We start from the raw sequence: 25,851 nt of genomic DNA on the forward strand, positions 1-25,851 counted from the left end.
CCAGATTCAAGCAATTCTCCTGCCTCAGCCTCTCGAGTAGCTGGGATTACAGGCACACACCACCACGCCCAGCTAATTTTTGTATTTTTAGTAGAGACGGGGTTTCACCATGTTGGCCAGGATGGTCTCAATCTCTTGACCTTGTGATCTGCCTGCCTCGGCCTCCCAAAGTGCTGGGATTACAGGTGTGAACCACAGTGCTTGGTCTTGCTCTGTCTCCCAGGCTGGAGTGCAATAGCACAATCTAGGCTCACTGCAAACTGTACCTGCCTGGTTCAAGTGATTTTCCTGTCTCAGCCTCCCGAGTAGCTGTGATTTCAGGTACCTGCCACCATGCGCAGCTAATTTTTGTGTGTGTGTGTTTTTTTTTTTTTTTTGAGACAGAGTTTCACTCTTGTTACCCAGGCTGGAGTGCAATGGCGCGATCTCGGCTCACCGCAACCTCCGCCTCCTGGGTTCAGGCAATTCTCCTGCCCCAGCCTCCTGAGTAGCTGGGATTACAGGCATGCACCACCGTGCCCAGCTAATTTTTTGTATTTTTAGAGACGGGGTTTCACCATGTTGACCAGTATGGCCTCAATCTCTTGACCTCATGATCCACCTTCAGCCTCCCAAAGTGCTGGGATTACAGGCGTGAGCCACCGTGCCTGGCCAATTTTTGTATTTTTTAGTAGAGGTAGAGTTTTGCTGTGTTGGCCAGGCTGGTCTTGAACTCCTGACCTCAGGTGATCCATCCACCTCAGCCTCCCAAAGTGCTGGGATTTCAGGGGTGAACCACTGTGCCTGGCCAATGACTGCAGTTTTGACATGTAAGCACTGGGAGCTTGAAGCAGGATCTTGGTCTTACACAACTTCCCATTCCCAGTTCTTGGAAAAAGTGCTGGCACAGATACTCAATAGATGAATAGAATGGCTACTAGTGATACAGCACACTAGAAAAGCAGGTAGATGCTATTTGGGTTATGAAAAAGGATGTAGTAGTAGTTTGGACATAAATATCATTCCAAGATTTGGCAGTAGCTCAAGACTGTAATTCCAACACTTTGGGAGGCCAAGGCAGGAGAATCACCTGGGGTGGTCTGGAGTTTAAGACCAGCCTGAGCAATATGATGAAACCCCATCTCTCTCAAAAATTAGCTGAATGTGGTGGCATGCACCTGTAATCCCAGCTACTCAGGAGACTGAGACAGGAGAATCACGTGAATCTGGCAGGTGGAGGCTACAGCGAGCTGAGATTCATGTCATCACACTCCAGCCTGGGCAACAAGAGCGAAACTCCATCTCAAAAAAAAAAAAAAAAAAAAAAAAAAGGCCAGGTGTGGTGGCTCACGCCTGTAATCCCAGCACTTTGGGAGGCCAAGGCGGGCCAATCAGAAGTTTGAGACCAGCTTGACCAACATGGTAAAACCTCCTCTCTACTAAAAATACAAAAAAAATTAGCCGGGCATGGTAGCATGCGATCTCAGCTCACTGCAACCTCCACCTTAAGCGATTCTCCTGCCTCAGCCTCCTCAGTAGCTGGGATTACAGGCACCCACTGCCAGGCCCAACTATTTTTGTATTTTTAGTAGAAAGAAGGCGTTCACCATGTAGGCCAGGCTGGTCTCAAAATCCTGACCTTAGGTGATCCACCCGCCTCAGCCTCCCAACCAAAGTGCTAGGATTATAGGCGTGAACCACCACGCCCAGCCCTCACTCCATGAGCTTTTTTTTTTTTTTTTTTTTTACCAGAGATGGAGTCTTGCTCTGTCACCCAGGCTAGAGTGCAAATGGTATGATCTCTGCTCAGTGCAACCTCTGCCTCCTGGGTTCAAGCAATTCTCCTGCCTCAGCCTCACAAGAAGGTAGGATTACAGACGCATGCCACTACACCTGGCTGTTTTTGTATTTTTAGTAGAGAGTGTGTTTCACCATGTAGGCCAGCCTGGTCTCAAACTCCTGACCTCATGACCCACCCACCTTGGCCTCCAAAGTATTGGGATTATAGGTGTGAGCCACCTCACCTGGCCTCTATGAGCTTTTTAATGGCCAAATTCCTTTTTTTTTTTTCACTAAAAAGAAAAAATCCACAACAAAAGATGCATAGTTGTGTGGGTGACTAATATGATAATTGACATTACTCTGAACTATAAATTTTAAAATATTTATGTAATACCATAAATACTAGTTGTAATTGATGAAAGCAGGATTTCACATTAAGATTTTCCTATTATCTTATTAGCTCTGACTCACCATTTGAGGCTGGATCCTTACCATGCTATCTAAACTGAAATTGTAATGCTCACACATTAACAATGCATAATAACAAAAAAACCCAAAACAAAATACAACTTTTATATTATTGAACTTTATGTACAAAATCATTTGATTTCAAATAAACATTTAATGTAAAAACAATGTTCTTTTAAACTGAATTTTTTTTACATCTACTGTACCATTCAAATGCTTTATCATCTTACATGATTTCTTCAAAATCTTATCAAGGGTACATATAGAAAAGCATTTTTTTATAAATAGAAACAAAGGGATTTTTTTCAGCTTTTACGATGACATAAAAAGTTTACTCAACAGAAGTAATTTTATTACTATTTGGGGGAGGGAATCACCGACTTTTTGTGCAAACAATGCTAGCCTTCTTTTAAGCATTAAGAGCATAACTGCTTAAGAAATGACATAAGCAATAATTCTACACCTACATCTCCCCTAAAATAACCTATTTTGTTTTTTACATATGTGCACAGCTTTAGCAAATTAAAGCCCGAGATAAATGCTCGAGATCTACTATCCAGAGGCAAAATCAGAGTTTACTAGAACTCATCATTTGGAGAGCTTACAAATCAAGGAATCTGTAATGAAAGCTGCAGTTTCCCTCTTTCCTATTTTTTTTTAACACAAAAATCAGTGACTAAGAACTTAATACTGGATGACAAATCACATCCACACTATTCGTTAAATAGCCTCACAGTTAAACACATCTTAAAGACCAATCAAATCAGTATTTACATTTTATAAATTTCTGAAGACACCATTAGAAAGCTTATATATCCCTTCATTAAACAAAATAGGGAACTGCATCTGATGGTGGTGGAATGAAATTTTAAAATTAAAAATACCTGTATTTACAGCAGCATTGATCCTTTATAAATAAAGAATATGAAAATGCAATATCTTTAAGGATAATAAAAAATTGAGGTGATGTTACTCAACCACAGTGCTCGGAGTTGGAATAAAAACCTATTGGTGCTTGTTAATGTGCCAGTAGTGAAACCACTTTCTGTTGGAGAAAATCCAACTGCAAATATGTGCGTGAAACACATATAACACAGGGCAAAATTGCTCAAAATGATTCAAGTCAGCTTATCTGCATTGGATATTCTATTCATGAAACACATTACAAAGACATCCTTGTAAAGAAATAAAAGGTATTAACAGTTTTCTGTTCACTCTTGTAAAACACTTCTCCCCTTATAAGTGACATCTTAAAATCTCAAATATGTTCTTCCCTTGGTTTGCAATCCTAATTTAAAGATATGAACAGCTTTATTTTCCATGTGATTATCAAATTTAAAAAAAAAAATCAAAACAAGCAAAATGTTCAAGTTTAAAAAAAAAAACATCCTGGGTGAGCAATGCACTAAAATTATCCACGTGAAAACAAATGGTCAGTAATCTCATAAACCAACATAGCATTTCACTGTCAACAATGTGAAAAATTAATATCTTCTCAAACAGGCATAAGATGAAGAAGTGCTATTTTTAAATTGTAAAATGAATTTATGTAATATAAAATATCCTACATTATAATTTTCCATTCCAAATTGATAAATGATTTCAAAAACAAGGATTAAAGTTTGATTGCAAATAGCAATGCAATATAATTTCATAAAAATCCTTCAATTTCTATTTTTCTCCTTTTTTATAGTTGATACCTGAAGACTTCAATTTCTAAAGGGGACCCATTCCAATTTTCCCTCCCCAAGAAACTGTCTCACAATTACAAAATAGAAAAACAGCCAGTCATAATTGCAAAAAAAACATTCTAATTTAAATATAAGAAATAATTTCTAGAGTACCAATTCAACATATTTGATAACTGAATGTAAAAACACTTTCTTTGAAATATTGCTTTTCATGCTTAAACTACAGAATGTTTCAAGACATCAAAAAAACTGATATACACATAATGCTGCATAATGAAGTAGAACCTTGATACAAATATCCTTGTTGAAATCATTTACTTCATCTAACAGTGCCTGTTTGGAACCTATGATTAAAAATAAAAAGAAAAACATAATTCTTCTTGGAGGATGAATTCCCTAAAATGCAATTTCAGTGTCTGTCCATATTATGGGGTTAGATCTTTTCAGAGTTTTTGTTTTTTGCTCTGTTTTGAAACCCCTGAGACACTATCTGTTTCCAAAGCTTTCTCTTTTGAATTAATTTCACTAAATCCATTTGCTGTCCCATTTTGTTCTTCAGTTATTTCTTCGTTTGCAGGGGAAGCAGATTCGCCCTTTTCTAATTTTTGCTGCATTTCACGGAGCTTGGTAACAGCTTTATCTATTGACATTATGCTAATAAGATTAAAGTCATGCATGCTGACTAGATGAAGCATGAAGTTTCGACATAAATTCTTCTTAATTATTTTCTGTCCATAATTTTCTACAAACAGCATACAGGCATGATTCATTTGATTGTCAGCAATAAACCTATTTAATAAAAACAAAACATCAATAACAATACAAAGCACTGTCAAATGCAATAGTGACAACAATTATAACAATAAGACTCTACCCAATTCCAGTAAATGAATGATGATTAAACAAGCAGTAAAACTATAGTGAAACTTAGATTCAATCACCTGAATGAGCTTACCATTCAGAAACTTCAAGAGATTTAATCTAATGAGCTTATACAGGTGCCATTAGAACAGTAGACATAATTTCCGTTTTTGTTTTTTTTTAAGAGACGTGGTCTTGCTGTGTTGCCCAGGCTGGAATGCAGTGGCTATTCACAGGCGCGATCCCACTACTGATCAGCACAGGAGTTCTAACCTGCTCCATTCCGACCTGGGCTGGTTCACCCCTCCTTAGGCAACCTGGTGGTCCCCTGCTCCCGGGAGGTCACCATATTGATGCCAAACTTACTGTGGACACTAGATCAGCATAGTGCACTACAGCCCAGAACTTCTGTGCTCAAGCAATCCTCCCACCTAAGCCTCCTGAGTAGCTGGGACTACAGGCACGTGCCACCGTGCCCGGCATAATTTCTGTTCTTAATGAAATTAAATAAGCAGCCTTAAAAGTATAAAATATTTTCTCTTAAGAGGCCTGGCACAGCGGCTCATGCCTGTAATCTCAGCACTCTGAAAGGCTGAGGTGGGTGGATCACAAAATCAGTAGAAGGAGATGAGCCTAGCCAGTATGGTGAAACCCACTCTCTACTAAAAATACAAAAATTAGCTTGGCATGGTAGCAGGTTCCTTTAGTCCAGCTACTCAGGAGGCTGATGCAGGAGAATCACTTGAACTCAGGAGGCAGAGGCTGCAGTGAGCCAAGATCGCATCACTGCACTCCAGCCTAGTAACAGAGACTCCCATCTCAAAATATACATACATTTTTTTCTCTTGCCAGCACCACTTCCATTAATTCTCCCTATACACACTAACAATCCCCTTTATTTTTTCTCTTGTTCTTGACATGCTTTCCTATTACAGAAGCAGTACTTCTCTAACTGAAAATCCAACATAAAATATGTAAAGCCTCCCTATAGGTTTTAAAACATCAGCCTATCTACCACTTTGGAATGCCACTAATACAATGAACCCCAAAAGTTGCTACATGAATAGATTTGGATTAATGAACGGAATGAGAACTGAATAAAGTAATTTGACTATATCTTGAAACTAGCATGTCAAGATAAAAGAAGAAAAACAGATTAACCCAACCCTCCACATACATACTTCACTCAAGTGAATTTTAATGACTAGAACAGCAGCCATGCAAACTTTATCTGTAAAAGGCTAGAGAGTAAATACTTTAGGCTTTGCAAGCCATGTAATTTGTTTGTACAATGCATTAAAAATGTAAAGACTATTCATAGCTCAAGGGCAGTAGAAAAATACGCCATGGGTCATGTATACGCATCTGGACTAGAACTTACCCACCAACTCCTTGGTGCCCAATAGTAAAAAGACAAAAGTGCCCCCCACCTACCATTTATTTCACTTATCTATAAATGAAAAAACCTTGAATGTTTGTGCTGTAGAAGAAAGCCTTAAACGAGGATCTTATAATCAAGTGAAACTGTGTTTAAAAAAAAATTTGGCCGAAACAAGGTCTTGCTACGTTGCCCAGGTTGGTTTCGAATTCCTGAGCTCAAGTGATCCTCCTGCCTTGGCATCATAAAGTGTTAGGGTTACAAGTGTGAGCCACCACACCCAGCTGGTAACATACTTTTAGCCACAAAGGAATAAGAAATAAAAATTATTCTACCTTCACCTCTATGAAATGGTAAAAAAAGAAATCCAAAAAGCCATGTTTCTGAAAAACTAAGCAACTGCTAAAAATTGTGGTAATTTTCAGGACTTCCAGACATGTAACACATGGCATATTATTTTTATATTCCCTGTCAATAAAAGGAATGAAAATTGAGTCATTAAATGAACCTCCAGCTCTGTCTTGCCTTCTGCTGCTCCCTAGTGCTGGGTCCCACCGAGGTGGCTATAAAATGTTTCTTTTTTCCCTTTTTAAGACAGGGTCTCATTTTGTTGCCCAGGTAGGAGCGCAGTGGTGCAATCTTGGCTCACTGCAATTTCTGCTTCCCAGGTTCAAGTGATTCTAGTGCCTCAGCCTCCCGAGAAACTGGGATTACAGGCGTGTGCCACGACACCTGGTGAATTTTTGTGTTTTTAGTAGAGATGGGGTTTCACCATGTTGGCCAGGCTGGGTCTCAAAATTCTGACCTCAAGTGATCCACCCGCCCTGGCCTCCCAAGTGCTAAGATTACAGGCATGAGCCACCATACCAAGGTCTACAAAATAAGTTTTGAGTGTGAACCTGATGGGGTATGCAAGCATGGGTAAAACACAACACAAGAGTTCGGATGGCCAGCAGTGTTTTCTGAAGGTCTATGATGATGACACCTTTTCCTAAGACAGCAAGGTTGTAGTACCCTGTTTCCTCTTGAAATGAGATGGAATCACAACTGTGATATAAAATGCTACAATGACTCACATCTATGCAACAAGTTCTAAAGACAAGGCCCAACTTTTTCCCTGATTTGATTAATACTAATGAATACAGTATTTATTTAACAGTATCAAAAGGAACATTTTTTATTCTTTTTTCTTTTTTTTTTTTTTTTGGAGACGGAGTTTCGCTCTTGTTACCCAGGCTGGAGTGCAATGGCGTGAACTCGGCTCACCGCAACCTCCGCCTCCTGGGTTCAGGCAATTCTCCTGCCTCAGCCTCCTGAGTAGCTGGGACTACAGGCACGCGCCACCAAGCCCAGCTAATTTTTTGTACTTTTAGTAGAGACGGGGTTTTACCATGTTGACCAGGATGGTCTCGATCTCTTGATCTCGTGATCCACCCGCCTCGGCCTCCCAAAGTGCTGGGATTACAGGCTTGAGCCACCGCGCCCGGCCTTCTTTTTCTTTTTTTAAGACAGAGTTTCACTCTTGTTGCCCAGGCTAGAGTGCAATGGCGCAATCTTGGCTCACCGCAACCTCAGCCTCCCAGGTTCAAGCGATTCTACTGCCTCAGCTCCTGAGTAGCTGGGAATACAGGAATACGCCACCCTGCCCAGCTAATTTTATATTTTTAGTAGAGATGGGGTTTCTCAGCTTTGCACAGTGGCAGTATCATAGCCAATGAGGTTTATCTGAGGCACGATTATTGGTAATTGAAAACTTTTCCCAATACCCCGCCATGATGACTTGAAATATAGTCGGCACTGGCAATTTTTGACAGTCTCTATGGAGACTGAATTAAAAAACAAAAATAATAAAAAAAGAGATGGGGTTTCTCCATGTTGGTCAGGCTGGTCTTGAACTCCTGACCTCACGTGATCTGCCTGCCTTACAGGCATGAGGCACCACACCCATCCTGAAAAGGAGCACCTTTGTACCTAAAAAAAAAAAAAAAAAAAAACCCCACCAAACCAAAAAACACTGAACAAGAATAACACTTGGGACACATCTACATTAATGGAATTTTAAATAAGATTCTAACATACACAGATTTCTAGAATACAAAACAGCAAAAGATCATAAAGAATAATAAAATAGTTAAATTGATTTAGAAATACCGTACCCATGCTTCATGACATGGAGATTCCAGAGTTTCATCACTTCTTTCTCTCCTTCGTTAACATCAGAAAATTCTTCAATTTGCTGGGGAAAAGAAATAAAGAAAAACACTTATTAAACACAGAATAGGCTGAGCACAGTGGCTCACGCCTATAATTCCAGCACATTGGGAGGCTGAGGCAGGCGAATCACGAGGTCAGGAGTTCAAGACTAGCCTGGCCAACGTGGTGAAATCCCATCTCTACTGAAAATACAAAATTTAGCTGGCCAGGATGGTCTTGATCTCTTGACTGCATTCATGACCCACGTGCCTCAGCGTCCCAAAGTACTGGGATTACAGGTATAAGCCACCACACCCAGCTGTATTTTCTTTTAATAGAGACTGGGTTCCGCCATGTAGGCCACGCTGGTCTCAAAACTCCTGACTTCAGGTGATCCATCATACCAAAGTGTTGAAGTTACAGGCGTGAGCCACCATACCTGGTGTCATTTTAAAAGCGAAAGCCTAAATTATAATTACCTATAAATACAGAAATGAAAACACACAATACAAAATTTACTTGAAGAAAAGCCGTCTTCACTTTAACTTGGTAAGTTTTCTGTTTGTTTTGAGACAGGGTCTCACTCTGTCACCCAGGCTGAAGTGCAGTGGTGTAATCTTGTAACCTCTGTCTTCTAAGTTTAAGCAATTCTCCTGCCTCAGCCCCCCAAGTAGCTGGGATTACAGGCATATGCCACCATGTCGGGTTAATTCTTTTTATTTTTAGTAGAGACTGGGTTTCGACAGGTTGTCCAGGCTGGTCTTGAAATCCACCTGCCTCCCAAAGTGCTAGGATTACAGGCATGAGACAGGGTACCCAGACTAACTTGGTAACTTTTTTTTTGAGACTGAGTTTTGCTCTTGTTGCCCAGGCTGAAGTGCAATGGCGTGACCATGGCTCACCGCAACCTCCACCTCCCAGGTTCAAGCGATTCTCCTACCTCAGTCTCATGAGTAGCTGGGATTACAGGCATGTGCCACCACGCCTGGCTAATTTTCTATTTTTTAGTAGCAACGGGGTTTCTCCCTGTTGGTCAGGCTGGTCTCGAACTCCCAACCTCAGGTGATCCACCCACCTCAGCCTCCCAAAGTGCTGGGATTACAGGTGTGAGCCACCGCACCCAGCCCTAACTTGGTAACTTTTAAAGTGACTTAATTTTTTAAAATTGTACATTCCTGGATTCCTTTTAAAAAAAGATTCCTTTACAGGGAAAGTCTAGTTCATATTAACCAATTTTCAAAACAAATTAATAACAACATTGCAAGATAACTGCCAATAATGATGATGATAATAATTACTGTAATGGTTTTTTCTCTTAGCCATTCAGGATCTTTTTCATCTTCACTATCTACTTCCATTTCTTGTGGACGGAGAGGTAAGCAGGTATCACTATGGAAATAAAGACGATTGTGGCCACTACTATATGTTCTTTGCTGTTCTACTTCTCCATCTTCAGATTCAAGAAATTCAGACATGCTTGCTTTTGTTCGTTTTGGCCTAATAGAAAGAAATAAATGTTGATTTATGGCCTCTACATCTATACCATCTAACCTCATGACTATGAGTTGAGATCTGTGATAATTTGCAACATCACCATTTTATAAAACTAACCATAAAACAACTTTAGAGGCACAACCCCACTAGTTATTTTCTTTCTATACAATCATGTAAATCAAACCTATTACATATGAATTCACACACACAGTTTTAAAACTGTCTTTCTGTGTGAAAAATAAACCCAGAAAAAAATAATCGTTAAAAAGGATGAAAAAGAAATGAAGTGCTAGTTAGGACACATTCAGACAGGAATATGCATATAAAATCCTACATGTCAAAATTGTATATTCTAACCCATGTATATCCACAAAGCAGAAACGCCTTAACAATGGTTACATTCGCATACACCTGCCTTAAGAATTTTTTTTCAGGGAAAAAAAAAAAAAAGAAAAAATTTTTTTTCAGTTTTATTAAGATTAAAAACTCCCCCTTGTAATTTTATTTATTTATTTATTATTATTTTGAGATGGAGTTTCACTTTTATTATTATGAGACGGAGTTTCACTTTTGTTGCCCAGGCTGGAGTGCAATGGAACCATCTGTCCGCCCTGGCCTCCCAAAGTGCTGGGCTATAATCCCAGCACTTTGGGAGAACCAGGCGGGCAGATCACCTAAGGTCAGGAGTTTGAGACCAACCTGACCAACATGGAGAAACCCCGACTCTACTTAATTACAAAATTAGCCGGGCATGGTGGCACATGCCTGTAATCCCAGCTACCAGGAAGGCTGAGGCAGAAGAATCGCTCAAACCCAGGAGACGGAGGTTGCAATGAGCCAAGATCACGCCATTAAACTCCAGCCTGAGTGACAGAGTGAGTCTCCGTCTCACCCCAAAAAAAAAAAAAAAAAAAAAATTTTATAGAGATGGGGTCTTACTATGTTCGGCTTGTCTCAAATTCTGGCCTCACGTGATCTTCCCACTTCACCTCCCAAAGTGCTGGGATTACAAGCATGAGCCACTTTACTCAGCCCCTTTGTAACTTTAATCTCAGCAGTTAAAGCTACTGCTGTGAACACACCCGTGTAACTATAAAGCTAAATGGAAGGAGAACCACTCTCAGGTACTACTTAAAAGGATATAATCTCATGGAATGAATAATAAATGATAGGGATAGAGTTCTTTATATTTCATACTACCCAGATAAGGGATATCCCTTCCCTTCTTGAAAGGTTCCTACGAAGTGTGCACACGGAAACTTCTACTGACAGAATTATTTAATCCCACTAACCTCTGCAGCAGTAGTGACATTAATATCATTAAAACTTAAGGATAAAGTTCAAAGAAAAAGTGAGAAGACATCTGTAGTAATAGGAGCTAGAAAGTGTTACAACGCAGTTAACAACCCCATAGACACCAAATGCTACTAATTTCCACGTAACTAGCAGCTTCGTTTGGCAACTTTGTTCCTCCAACATCAATAAAAATCAGACCTTAAACTTTAGTTATATGCCCTTTTTACCTACCTGCACACAAGAATGTGTGTGATAGGTGTTCTCTTAACTGGTCCATTGCGACTAAAAGCAAATCCAGGTTGGCGATGAATATCCTGAGGATTTCCTGCATAGGAGCCATCATAACACTCATTGATAGAAACATCTATCCTAGCACCTTTTGGATGATACTGCAACAAAAATGTCAAAGAAAATATTAATTATCGTATCCTAAATATCTATCCCTCCAATTTAATTAATTAAATAATTTGTGGGTTCTTAATATTTGGAAAACTAAAACAGGCCAGGCACACCAGCATGGCAAAGAGGAAGTCAGAAGACCTGGGATCAACAAGATGTGTTAAAATCTTGACTGCATCATTTACTGCTTGGTGACTTTGTAGAAATTCTTTTCTGCTTGATCAAGAATAAGAAAATTCTCACTTAATTCAAAGAGTTGGTTGAGGATTTTGTGCACCAATACAGATACACTACACAAACATTATAATTAAATTCCAAATATATGTCAACTCTGAATAATTCACTGTAATCCATATATAAAGCACTATCAAATACAGAAATTTGTTATTTTTATACAAAGTACAACTTTTGAAAGTCACACTGCCCTGTACTTAATGCATATTTTCCCCTTTAATTTAAAAAATTTTTGTGGGTACGTAGAAGGTGTATGTATTTATGGGGTACAAGAGATGTTCTTAATGCATATTAAGAAAAAATGGAAATGTACTCACAACATAATTGAAGATAAATCTGCTATGGCAGAGTTTAAGATGCTTGAGTAAACTATAAAGTTTGCGGCAGTTCAGAGTGCACCAAGGGCAATGTAGGTCATCTCTTGCTTCAGTTTGTTGTCTAGTATTGTTGTTATAAAGAAACTGGAAACAATAATAAAAAAAAAAAAAGGCAAATATCCAATTTACACATGACAAAGTATTTTGTTTTAATATCACTTCTAAAAATAGTTAAAAATTTTTAAAGGAAAATAAAATTAGAGCTATTCCCTTTAATTAACTACGTCCAGTGAGGCAAGGTGACTCACACCTGTAATCCCAGCACTTTGAGAAGCCAAAGCAGACAGAACAAATGTATCACTTGGAGCTCAAGACCAGCCTGGGCAACATGGTGAAACCTTGTCTCTATAAAAACTACAAAAATTAGCTGGGAGTGGTGTCATGCACTTGTTATTACAGTTACTCTAGAGGCTGAGGCAGGAGAATCTGCTTGAACCCGGCAGGCAGAGGTTGCAGTGAGCCGAGACTGCACCACTACACTCCAACCTGAGCAACAAAGTGACACCCAGTATCAAATAAATAAATAAAATAAACAAAAAATATTCATGTGTAGCATACAAAAAAAAATACATTTCATAATTATTTTAAGAAAGGTCAGCTATGCTTACCTGATAAAATATTCTTAATTTTTGTCGGTTTTCATTTGGAGTATCCTTTTCTTTTCTTGTTTGGAGATCTGTAGTCAATGATTCTTTAACAGCTGAAATTAAACACTTTTATATTCAATAAAAACATGGCTTTCAAAAAGCAAAATAACATGCCCCACAAAAACTATTAAACACTAATGGTTTCACAGAATTCTATGTGTGGTATTTAATACATTTCTGTTCTTTGGCAGGATATATTTTTTCCTTAAAAACCACCTCTGGCTGGGCACAGTGGCTCATTCCTATAACCTCAGCACTTTGGGAGGTCAAGGCAGACAGATCACGAGTTCAGGAGATTGAGACAATACTGGCCAACATGGTGAAACCCCATCTATACTAAAAATACAACAATCAGCTGGATGTGGTGGCACATGCCTATAGTCCCAGCTACTCAGGAGGCTGAGGCAGGAGAATCACTCGAACCAGGTAGTACTCAGACATTGCAGTTAGCCAAGATTGCACCACTGCACTCCAGCCTGGCAACAGAGCAAGACTATCTCAAAACAAACAAACACCTCCTATGTCCTAAACAATTATAAAAGTAACTCCAAGTAATTATATGTAATCACCATGCTGTTTTAAGCATGTTGAGGTCAAAAATTTTTTTTTTTTGTTTTTTAAGATAGAGATTCACTTTGCTTACCAGGCTGGAGTACAGTGGCACAATCTCAGCTCACAACAACCTCCACCTCCTGGGTTGAAGCAATTCTCCTGCCTCAGCCTCCTGGGTAGTTGGGATGGATTACAGGTGCCCGCCACCACATCCAGCTGATTTTTTGTATTAGTAGAGATGGGGCTTCACCATGTTGCCCAGGCTGGTCTCCAACTCCTGAGCTCAGGAAATCTGCCTTGGCCTCCCAAAGTGCTGGATTACAGCCATGACCCACTGTGCCAAGCCGAGAGTATAGTTTTAATTGTATTGTCAGAGACTAGGAGTTAGCAGGCACCAAGTGTTGGTTTATCAGAAAGTAAGATTAAACTGATTATATTAAATTTATTTCAGGCCTGGTGTGGTGGCTCATGCCTGCAATCCCAGCACTGTGGGAGGTCAGAAGTTTGAGATCAGCCTGGCTAACATGGTGAAACCCTGTCTCTACTTAAAAAAAATTAGGTGTAGTTGCACACATTTGTAGTCCCAGCAACTTAGGAGGCTTAGGCAGGAGTATCGCTTGATCCTGGGAGATGGAGGGTGCAGTGTGCTGAGGTCACAGCACTGCACTCCAGCCTGGGTGATGTAGCAAGACACCGTCTCGAAAAAAAAAAAAAAACATTATTTCAAATCTAAAAAGGTAGTAAGGGGTAGAGAGGTTGGGCAGGAATAACATGGAGAGAAATGCCAGATATAGGTGACAGGGAGATGGAGGGAGCAAATCACATTGCCATGTATGTACCTATGCAACCATCCTGCATGATCTGCACAAGTACCCCAGAACCTAAAGTGCAATAAAATATATATATTTCTTTTAAAAAAAAGATAATAATAAATGATTCTGGTATATTTCCTTTTAGACATAAGAGAAAAAAAGGTATTTATTTTTCCTTAATAATTAACAGTTAGAGCCGGGAGCGGCGGCTCAAGCCTGTAATCCCAGCACTTTGGGAGACCGAGGTGGGTGGATCACGAGGTCAAGAGATCGAGACCATCCTGGTCAACATGATGAAACCCCGTCTCTACTAAAAATACAAAAAAAAATTAGCTGGGCATGGTGGCGCGTGCCTGTAATCCCAGCTACTCAGGAGGCTGAGGCAGGAGAATTGCCTGAACCCAGGAGACGGAGGTTGTGGTGAGCCGAGATCGCGCCATTGCACTCCAGCCTGGGTAACAAGAGCGAAACTCCGTCTCAAAAAAAAAAAAAAATAATAATAATAATAATAATAATAATTAACAGTTAGGTATAATTTGTATAAAACTTTTTCTTAGTTTTGTTGCAACCTTGTACCTATTTCACTGGCTTCAGCGTATTCTGAGATGTGCCCACACTACAGTTTACTTGGGAAATCTTTCCTCTGAACAGGCCATTTCTTTTATACATATATATATATATATTTTTTTTTTTTTTTTAAAAGATGGGGTTTCACCGTGATGGCCAGGCTGGTCTTGAACTCCTGACCTCAGGTGATCCACCCACCTTGGCCTCCCAAAGTGCTAGGATTACAGGCATGAGCCATCGCGCCCGGCCTTTATTTGTATTTTTTATAAGCAAAAGGGTCTTACTATGTTGACTAGGGTGGTCTTGAACTCCTAGACTTGAAGCCGGGATTATAGGTGTGAGACACTGTGCCCGGGCCTCATTTCTTGTATTTCTTTAATCTGACCATTACTGTGAAGTGTACCCAATGAGTGTAAATGAGCGGTCAAAGAGGACATCTTAAGCCTTCTGCCTTCTCTAAATACACAGAGACACACATGAATGCTCCCAGGTCAAGGACAATGTTTCTACTGGACAGACATAAAAATGACAGAACTTGGTCAGGCACAGTGGCTCACGCCTGTAGTCCCAGTAGTTTGGGAAGCCGAGGTGGGGGATTGCTTGAGCTCAGGAATATGAGACCAGTCTGAGTGACACAGCAAAACCCCATCTCTACCTAAAAATACAAAAATTAACAGGGCGTGGTGACGCGAACCTGTAGTCCCATCTATGCGGAGGGCTAAAGTGGGAGGATCACTCAAGCCTAGGAGGCAGAGGCTGCAGTGAGCTGAGATCACACCACTGCACTGCAGTTGGAGTGACAGAGCGATGCTCCATCCCAAAAAATAAAATAAAATGACAGAACATTGCAACTTGGGCCTCAAACTCAGCACAAAGTTAACTCTATTTGTAAATGTTCTTTCCTCTTAAAAATTGGCTGGGTGTGATGCCTCACACCTATAATCCCAGTACTTTGAGAGGCAGGTGGATCACCTGAGGTAAAGAGTTTAAAACCAGCTGGGCCAACAACACCTTGAAACCTCATCTCTACTTAAGAAAAATACAAAAATCAGCTGGGTATGGTGGCGGGCACCTCTAATCCTAGCTACTTGGGGGCCTGAGGCAGGAGAATTGCTTGAACCTGTGACGCAGAGGTTTCAGTGAACCTAGGTCAAGCCACTACATTGCAGCCTGGGCAACAGTGAGACCCTGCCTCAAAAAAAAAAAAAAAAAAAAAAAATTATTGCAAAATTTAACCTAGTTTTCTGGTAGTCTAGAAACTAGGAGGAAAAAAAAATTAACCTGGCAAAATTAACATTGTGATGATCCTCTTCCAGCCTCATCACTATAGAAACACTCTCTCTATGTATTATTCTACAACATAGAAAACCTTTTATGTGAGTTGTAAAAAACACAGTTCCAAAGCCCTTTATAGTTGTGATTTCAAAATCTTAAAAGCTAATCTGAAAATCAATAGTTTTCTTGTGAGCTTCTGGCCAAATTGTTTAGTGGAAAAACTTTAGCCCTAAAACAACATGAGGACCCCACTTTAAGATGGTTATATATGACATCTATACTATGTACCATATCATGCTTCTAATTTTTTTTTTCCAATTCAAATTTCTAGGCACACTTCGCACAAAGGTTCTGGATAAATAATTTTTACTAGTACTTCAACACAAAACTTTACACTTAATATAGAACTCTAATTTACCATGGTTTATAACCTAATAAGCCAAATATTATTTCCAAAAGATTAACCATATAGAGGCCACTTGTGGTGGCTCACACCTGTAATCCCAGCACTTTGGGAGGCTGAGGCAGGCAGATCACTTGAGCTTAGGAGTTTGAGGCCAACCTGGCCAACATGCTCAAACCCCATCTCTATTAAAAATACAAAAACAGCCAGGCGCGGTGGCTCACGCCTATAATCCCAACACTTTGGGAGGCTGAGGCAGGCAGATCACCTGAGGTCTGGAGTTCGAGAGCAGCCTGACCAACATGGTCAAACCCTGTCTCTTTAAAAAAAAAAAAAAAATACAAAAACAACCAGGCACAGCAGCTCATGCCTGTAATCCCAGCACTTTGGGAGGCCAAGGCAAGCGATCATGAGGTCAGGAGATAGAGACCATCCTATCTAACATAATGAAACCCTGTCTCTACTAAAAATACAGAAAATTAGCTGGGCGTGGTGGCAAGCGCCTATATAACCAAATACTTGCCCCGATGGAGCCACTGCACTCCAGCCTGGGTGACAGAGGGAGACTCCGTCTCCAAACAAACAAAACAAAAAACAAAAAAACAAACAAACGTAGCCAGGCAAGGTGGCAGGCACCTGCGATCCCAGCTACTTGGGAGGCTAAGGCAGGAGAATCATGTGAACCCAGGGGGCAGAGTTTGCAGTGAGCTGAAATCGCGACACTGCACTCCAGCCTGGCCAACAGAGAGAGACTGTCTCAAAAATAAAAAAAATCACATAAAACAAAAGACAAGTGAATTAATCTAAAGCATAAGACTTAACTCTGCAAACCATTATTTTGATAGCAGTATTTTCTTACCAATCGGTTGAGTAGGTTTAACTGAACCAGGCTTGTTTTCCTGATGGAGACTCTCTGAATTTCTAGTGGCAAGAGGTTTGGCAATAGGAGCTGTAGATTTATCATTTGTCTCTCCTGTCCAACGAAGAGTAAACTGCAACGTAGGTCCCTGAGAAAATGTTTCAAATGGAGGCAGCCTCTAAAAAAAAAATCATGCGAAGACTGGAGATTCATATATTGAATTGAAAGAAATTACAGAAATAAAATTCACTGTAAGTCAATGTGATTTGACTTCAATAAATTTTTATTGAAAAATCCAAATGCTGACTGAGATAGGCAAATAAACGTATACAGGAGACACTGTAGAACTTGTACTGGAGAGCACAGGCTGTCTAAAAGAGGCAACCACTTATCAGCAACAGCTGAATTTTTGCCATGTGGAAACACTCGTCCAGCACAGTCAGATATTCAGGTTTTTCCAAAGAAGTCAGAAATCAAAGTTTTCATGGGAAATCTTCCCATTTATGTTGATAACCAGTTCAAAATGTCTATTTTTTCAGACAGAATTTCACCTTCTCGCTCAGGCTGGTGTGCAATTGGCACAGATCTCAACTCATTCACTGCATCCTCTGCCTCCCGGGTTCAAGCAATTCTCCTGCTTCGGCCTCCATAGCTGGGACTACAGGCACGCATCACCACGCCTGGCTAATTTTCTATTTTTAGTAGAGACGGGGTGTCTCGATGTTGGTCAGGCTGGTCTCCAACTGCCAACCTCGGGTATCCGTCGACCTTGGCCTCCTAAAGTGCTGGGATTACCAGCATGAGCCACTGCGCCCGGCCTGAAAATGTCTCAAAAACAAAATTGTGGTGCCCAAAGCCTACTTGCATGCAACCTTTGCTCTTAGGTGACCAATTACTTTTAGTGTGTGTCTGTAAACTGAACCGCTTTTCAATTAGTAATTTTCCTTGACTTCTCTCAGTTTCACTGACAATGAATTCCCCTCCTCTTTGGTTTTAGGGCACTGAGCTATTTAAAATAGCTAACTTTTAGCAATCTGACCCAAAAGCTCACCCATCCTCAAGGATTTACCTATTAAGCTGATGATCCCAAATTGGTTCTCCACAAACTCTAAACTCTTTTCGCCAATTGCTTCTTGGACATTGCCACTTGAACTAAAACATGTTTAGAAGTGAATTAATTATCTTTTCTTCAAAAATACACTTTACTTCTTCCCAGGGAGAACTTTTAAAAAGAAGTGTATCTATATGCTCTGGCTTAAAAGGATAACCATTTTACAGGGTTAAGAGCTTCCAGACAGGCTTGGCATGATGGCTCACACCTGTAATCCCAGCACTCTGGGAAGCCGAGGTGGGTGGATCACTTGAGGTCAGGAGTTCAAGACCAGCTTAACCAACATGGTGAAACCCCATCTCTATTAAAAATACAAAATTAGCCAGTGTGGTGGCACATGCCTGTAGTCACAGCTACTTGGGAGGAATAGGCAGGAGACTCGCTTGAACCTGGGAGACGGAGGCTGCAGTGTGCCGAGATTGCACCAATGCACTCCAGCCTGGGTGAAAAGAATGAAACTCCTGTCTCAAAACAAAAAACAGCCTTCTCTTCCTGGTTCTTCCAGGAGTAAGGAAAAGCTGGGTAGAGAGGAGAGGGGAAAAAAAAAAAAAAGCTTCCAGATAGTGGAACAACTGGAGGTTCCTGGAAGGGGCACGCTAGAGAGGACATAAAAGCTCCACGCAGCTTTCTCTGATACCTCACTGTCTGTATCTCTTCCTTTGTAATGCCTTTTAAAAAAAAAAAAAACTGGGCCAGGTGCCACTTGTACTCCCAGCACTTTGGGAGGCCAAGGAGAGTGGACCACTAGAGGTCAGGACTTTGAGACCAGCCTGGCCAACATGGCAAAACCCTGTCTCTACTAAAAATACAAAAATTAACCAGGTATGGTGGCACACACCTGCAATTTCAACTACTCAGGAGGCTGAAGCAGGAGAATCACTCCAACCCAGGAGGCAGAGGTTGCAGTGAACTGAGATTTCGCCATTGGACTCCATACTCTGGGTGACAGCAAGACTCTATCTCAAACCACCACCCACCCTAAAAGAAAAAAAAAAAAAGCCCCTTCATAGATAAAAACAAAACATACTTTAAAACAAGAAATTTAAATGAAAAGATTATAAAGATAAATTCAAGCAGAAAACCCAAACACTAGGCCGGGCATGGTGGCTCAAGCCTGTAATCCCAACACTTTGGGAGGCCGAGGCAGGTGGATCACGAGGTCAAGAGATCAAGACCATCCTGGCCAACATGGTGAAACCCCGTCTCTAAAATAAAAAAGAAAAAAGAAAAAAAAAAAAAAGAAAACCCAAACACTACAGATTAATAAAAATTATCTGAAATCTCATCACCTGGAATTAATCATTATTAAAAGTTTTTTTTAAAAGTGGGAAAAAATATATATGTATGTGGGGGGAGCTAGGTGCGGTGGCTCACACCTGTAATCCCAGCACTTTGGGAGGCTGACGCAGGCGCATCACCAGGTCAGGAGATTGAGACCATCCTGGTCAACATGGTGAAACCCCGTCTCTACTAAAAATACAAAAGATTAGCTGGGCATGGTGGTGCGTGCCTGTAATCCCAGCTACTCAGGAGGCTGAGGCAGGAGAATTGCCTGAACCCAGGAGGCGGAGGTTGCGGTGAGCCGAGATCGCGCCATTGCACTCCAGCCTGGGTAACATGAGTGAAACTCCGTCTCAAAAAAAAAAAAAAAAAAAAAAAAAAAAAAAAAAAAAAAAAAAAAAAAGCAAAAATTAGCTGGGTTAGGTGGCACGTGCCTGTAATCCCAGCCACTTGAGAGTCTGAGGCAGAATAGCTTGAACCAGGGAGTCAGAGGTTGCAGTGAGCTGAGATCGCTGCCACTGCACTCAATAAAAACAAAACATATTTTAAAACAAGAAATTTAAGGCGAGGTGTGGTGGCTCATGCTTGTAATTCCAGCATTTTGGGAGGCTGACACGGGTGGATCACCTGAGGTTGGGAGATCGAGACTAGCCTGACCAACATGGTGAAACCCTCTCTAGAAAAAAAAAAAAAGAAAGAAAAAGAAATTTAAAATGAAAAGATTAAAAAGATAAATCTATGCAGAAAACCCAAACACTATAGATGAATAAAAATTATTTGAAGTCTCATCACCTGGAATTAACCACTATTATTTTAGAAAAGAGGGAAAAAAATATACGCGTGTATGTGTGTCTCCATATATCTATATCAGTACACACGTTTGTACAAACAATATGGATATCTTGGCAACTACCATCCTTTTTAATGACTATCTTTTTAGATTTAACATGTTTCTAACTTTTCATTATTTAAAAAATGCCAAGATGACCTGTTACCTATATCTTTTGTTAACCAGTTACTACGTTGTGACAAAATTGTAAAATCTGAATGGTTAAAGGCTATATTTATAGTGGTTTTTTGGAGACAGAGTCTTGCTCTGTTGCTAGGCTGGAGTGCAGTGGTGTCATCTCGGCTCACTGCAACCTCCCCTTCCCTTGTTCAAGTGATTCTCCTGCCTCACGCCCCTGAGTAGCTGTATTACAGGCATACACCACCATGCCCAGCTAACTTGTATTTTTAGTAGAGACGGGTTTTCACCATGTTGGTCAGGCTGACCTTGAACTCCTGACCTCCTGATCCGCCCACCTCAGCCTCCCAAACTGCTGGGATTACAGATGTAAGCCACTACCACCAGCACAATTTTAATTGTATATATATTGCCAGTCTGCCCTATAGTAAAACTGTACCGACTTTTTTTATTTTTGAGACAGAGTCTCGCTCTGTCGCCCATGCTGGAGTGCAGTGGCATCTTAGCTCACTGAAACCTCTGCCTCTTGGATTCAATCAATTCTCCTAAGGCTCCCAATTAGCTGGGACTACAGGCATCTGCCAGCACAACTGGCTAATTTTTGTGTTTTTGGTAGAGATGGGGTTTGACCATGTTGGTCAGGCTGGTCTCAAACTCCTGACCTCAGGTGATCTGCCCACCTCAGCCTCCCAAAGTGCTTGGATTACAGGCGTGAGCCACTGCACCCAGCCCCAGCTTATTCTTAACATCAAAATATTATTTCAGAGTATGTGTCCTCACATCCCTAAAACACTAGAAACTGTCAATCTTTTTAATCTTTGTCAAACTAATAGTCAAAAGTAGTATCTCTGCTTTTGTTTGCATGTCTTTGAATACTAATAAGGTTGAATACTGCTTTAAGTTTGCTGGTCATCTATATATATTTTATTTTTAAGAACTGGTTGATAGTCCTTGGCACATATTTCTTATTAGCCTGCTTATCTTTTCTTGATTTATAACTCACAATATTATGTATTCATAATATTAGCATTTTGTGTTACAAGTATTTTCCCCAGTCATTCATTTCTGTTTGTAACTTCAGATTTTTGCAATATAAAAATGACTAAGTTTGGCTGGGCATGGTAGCTCATGCATGTAATCCCAGCACTTTGGGAGGCTGAGGCGGGCGGATCATGAGGTCAGAAGATTGAGACCATCCTGGCTAACACAGTGAAACCCTGTCTCTACTAAAAATACAAAAAAATTAGCCCAGGTTCAGTGGCAGGCACCTGTAGTCCCAGCTATTCAGGAGGCTGAGGCAGGAGAACGATCTGAACCCAGGAGGGATAGGTTTCAGTAAGCAGAGATCTCGCCACTGCACTCCAGCCTGGGTGACAGAGCGAATCTCCATCTCCAAAAAAATAAAAATAGAACAAAACAAAAATGACTAATTTTACACAGGCAATTTTTACTTTATGCTTTCTTATTTTTAAATCATCCATAGAAGGTCTTCCTCACTGCAATATATTAACATTTACTTATTTCTTTTCCATAGTTATGAATGTTAATTTTTATGTTTATGAGCCTTCCGGAATGTATTAAGTCTAAGATTATTTCCAGATGACTAAAAAAAGAGTTGTCACAATTAATGAACACAATCTCGGCTTTCTCACAGAGCTACACCACCACCTTTATCATAAACTAAATTTCAAATATATATCAAACTACTTCAGGACCATGCCTGAATGATATGCTTGTCTAGTCCTATGCTTATACCACAGGGTTTAAGTTCTCTTAACTTTATGGTATATTCTATTATATATTATGTATTATACTAAAGCTGGTAAGTAGAAATTCTCAGAATATTTTTCTAAAATTTCCCTTAGAATTACTAAATACTTATCCTTCTAGATGGGTGGTACATTGAGCTGACATATTTAGAAATAAAGGACATCATTATAGTTTTGAATCTACCTATTTAAGAAATGTATGGATGCCTCTTTATCTCTTAAGAGTTATTTTAAGTATGCTTAATCTAAATTCTGCAGATTTCTTGATAAATGTGTTATTAGTCATCCCTTATTACCTGCCATTACAATGAATAAAATTTAAAAGAGCAGTTAACATTTATTGAGCACTTATTGTATGCCAGGCACTGTACTAAATATTTTATTATTCCATCTAATTATTTATTTATTTATGAGATGGAGTCTCACTCTGTTGCCCAGGTTGGAGGGCAGTGGCACAATCTCGGCTCACTGCAACCTCTGACTCCCACATTCAAGCAATTCTCCTGCCTCAGCTTCCCGAGGAGCTGGGATTATAGGTGCGTCCCACCACACCGACTAATCTTTGTATTTTTAGTAGGGTCAGGGTTTCACCATGTTGGTCAGACTAGTCTGAAACTCCTGCCCTCATGATTCGCCACCCTTGACCTCCCAAAGTGCTGGGATGTGTAAACCACTGCACCCAGCCTATTCCATCAATTCTCATTTTATAGATGGAAAAACTGAGATGTGAATAAGTAGCTTGCCAAACGCCAAACAGCTAGAAAGAGAGATTTGAATCAGGCAGTCTGACTCTAGAAGAATGATGCTTTCTGTGTGGTCAGGCACGGTGGCTTATGCCTGTAATCCAAGCATTTGGGAGGCCAAAGTGGCAGATCATGAGGTCAGCAGCTTGAGACCAGCTTGGCCAACATGGTGAAATCCCATCTCTACTAAAAACACAAAAAGTAGCCAGGCATGATGGCAGGCACCTATAATCACAGCTAACCAGAGGCTGAGGCAGGAGAATCGACTGAACCCGGGAGAGAGAAGTTGCAGTGAGCTGAGACTGCCCCACTGCACCTGAGCCCAGGCAACAAAGTGAGGTTCCATTTCAAAAAAAAAAAGATGCCTTCCATTAAATGCTCTGACTAGATTATTTACTTGTGTTTTTCAAAGTACAAAAAACAAAGGACTCTTTACTTCCAACATGAATTAGTATTTGGGGAAGAAAACATCAATAAAAAATGGGACTTCATAACTATAATGTGCTCAACCTTCTGAGTAGTCCATACCTTCCCATCAAGAATAGTCTCCCATGTTGCTCTTTTCTTGCTTATTGGACATTCTTCCATTTCCTGCATGGCTACTTCATATTCCCCATCTAAAAGCTGTAAGCGCCTGTTAGACAAACACATATACTTTAAAGTAACCTGTGTCATCACTATAAGTACACAAATTCTATATCTTTAGATTTATACTAAAAGCATTTATTAAATTTATAAACTAGCTTATATACCCAACAAGATTTTAAAAATGTATCTACACTCCAGTCCTGATGAAAGCAATTTTTATGATGAACACTAACAACTATATTACTAGGAATTAATTCATTACTGTAGCTACTCAGATATAACTCTAAACATACAAAGTATAATATACCTGAGGCTTTAAAACCTGGTACGTTGTAAACATTAAATATAAAGCATATGGACAGGCTTTTTTTTTTTTTTTTGAGATGGAGTCTTGCTCTGTCGCTCAGGCTGGAGTGCAGTGGTATGAACTCAGCTCACTGCAACCTCTGCTGCCCAGGTTCAAGCGATTATCCTGCCTCAGCTTCTCGAGTAGCTGGGACTACAGGCGTGTGCCACCACATCCAGCTAATTTTTGTATTTTTAGTAGAGATAGGGTTTCAGCATGTTGGCCAGGCTGGTCTTGAACTCTTGACCTGGTAATTCACTCGCCTTGGCCTCCCAGAGTGCTGGCATTACAGTTGTGAAGGACACCCGGGCCAAGCTTTATATTTTTTAAAATGGGGTAATAACAGTGCTACAATGTTTGTCTTAGGGAACCACTAAGAATTCTGTTACTTTTAACTACTGTAATTGTTTGAACTAGAATCCTTTACTTTTATACTTGACCAGTAAACTGATGATTATAATGAAAAATCTGATAACTATAGAATCCTGGGGGCACCTGGCACATATAGGTGCTCAATAAATATTTCATGGATGAATAATACGGATTGAATCAAATAATTCAAATATATTCACACAGTATAGTTTTAATGTGTGTGTATATATGTGTATGTATAATTTTTTTTCCATACTCTTTATTTTTCCATACTTTAAACACTAGTAACCATTACTACTCTAAACACCATTCTTCAACCATGCTCAGTAATTAACTGTATATAGCAAGAATCTGGCTATTCTTCATCACTCTTAGAGAAATTCTATCAGGTAAAAATAGCTAACATTTATTGAGTGTTCACTATGTGCCAGGCACTATTATAAAGATTTTACATGGTTCATTTAATCTTCTCAACAATGCTATGATCTATGTACTATTATTCCATTGCCAGAAGAGAAAACGGAGGCACAAAGGGGTTAAATAACTTGTCTTAAAATCAAACAGTAAATAGCCAGATCTAGCAACTGAATACAGGTTTTGTCTCTAAAGTGTGACTCTTAAAACCAAATCATTGAGACGTAAGAATTTTTGTATTTTCTCTATGCTGTACTACTTGAATTTAGTCAACTTCAATAGTACATCAGCAAAGCTATTCAACTCCCTATTTTAAAAGCTAATTTATTTATTGAGTAGGTAATAAATTCATAAACTTCTAAGTTAAAAAGCAGCTTCCTTATGCTTTTACGTGGCTACATACTATTCCATTTTATGGGTGTACATTTGAGAGCTGCAATCCAATGTACTCTCCTATCTGTAATATGTGGAGGCCTTTCCCCCATAGCTCATCACCAGTGCTTTATCAAGTTTTTTGGTCTCTGTCAATCTGGTAAGTGAAAAAATAACACTTCAGTTTTTTTTTTGAGTTGGAGTTTCGCTCTTGTTACCCAGGCTGGAGTGCAATGGCGCGATCTCGGCTCACCGCAACCTCCGCCTCCTGGGTTCAGGTGATTCTCCTGCCTCAACCTCCTGAGTAGCTGGGATTACAGGCACGCGCCACCATGCCCAGCTAATGTTTTGTATTTTTAGTAGAGATGGGGTTTCACCATGTTGACCAGGATGGTCTCGATCTCTTGACCTCGTGATCCACCCGCTTCGGCCTCCCAAAGTGCTGGGATTACAGACGTGAGCCACTGCGCCCGGCCTAGTTTACTTTTAATTCAGATCTTTTTTTATCTTTTTAATTGTTTAAGAACCACATATATATTTTTTGGTAAACTTCTTATTGTATCCTTTGCCCATTCTTCTACTGGGCAATGGTCTTTTAAAATTGGCATGACCTTTTACATT

The 25,851-nt window shown here is 40.0% G+C and overlaps 1 protein-coding gene and 1 non-coding gene across 3 annotated transcripts in view; one reads left to right on the top strand and one right to left on the bottom strand.

The window, feature by feature from the left end:
- Positions 1 to 2,325: 2,325 nt before the first annotated feature.
- SUZ12 (SUZ12 polycomb repressive complex 2 subunit) overlaps positions 2,326 to 25,851 on the bottom strand; it is a 74,723-nt gene continuing 51,197 nt past the window's right edge. Inside the window, exons 9-16 of one of the 2 annotated variants that reach the window (XM_032280948.1) lie at positions 23,667 to 23,772; positions 17,268 to 17,445; positions 12,761 to 12,852; positions 12,093 to 12,236; positions 11,374 to 11,531; positions 9,651 to 9,849; positions 8,316 to 8,395; positions 2,326 to 4,709 (exon numbers count right to left, since the gene is read on the bottom strand). In XM_032280948.1, coding sequence (XP_032136839.1) covers positions 4,364 to 4,709; positions 8,316 to 8,395; positions 9,651 to 9,849; positions 11,374 to 11,531; positions 12,093 to 12,236; positions 12,761 to 12,852; positions 17,268 to 17,445; positions 23,667 to 23,772 — 1,303 coding nt within the window. In that variant the 3' untranslated portion in view covers positions 2,326 to 4,363. The remainder of the gene's footprint in view (positions 4,710 to 8,315; positions 8,396 to 9,650; positions 9,850 to 11,373; positions 11,532 to 12,092; positions 12,237 to 12,760; positions 12,853 to 17,267; positions 17,446 to 23,666; positions 23,773 to 25,851) is intronic. The other variant, XM_032280949.1, reaches the window with a different exon arrangement.
- Positions 7,845 to 7,985, top strand: LOC116553609. Its single transcript, XR_004269832.1, has one exon. It is a non-coding gene; the product is annotated as a U4 spliceosomal RNA (small nuclear RNA).

Source organism: Sapajus apella, unplaced genomic scaffold (genome assembly GCF_009761245.1).
Source record: "Sapajus apella isolate SASKATOON/1434 unplaced genomic scaffold, GSC_monkey_1.0 scaffold12, whole genome shotgun sequence".
NCBI lineage: Eukaryota > Metazoa > Chordata > Mammalia > Primates > Cebidae > Sapajus > Sapajus apella.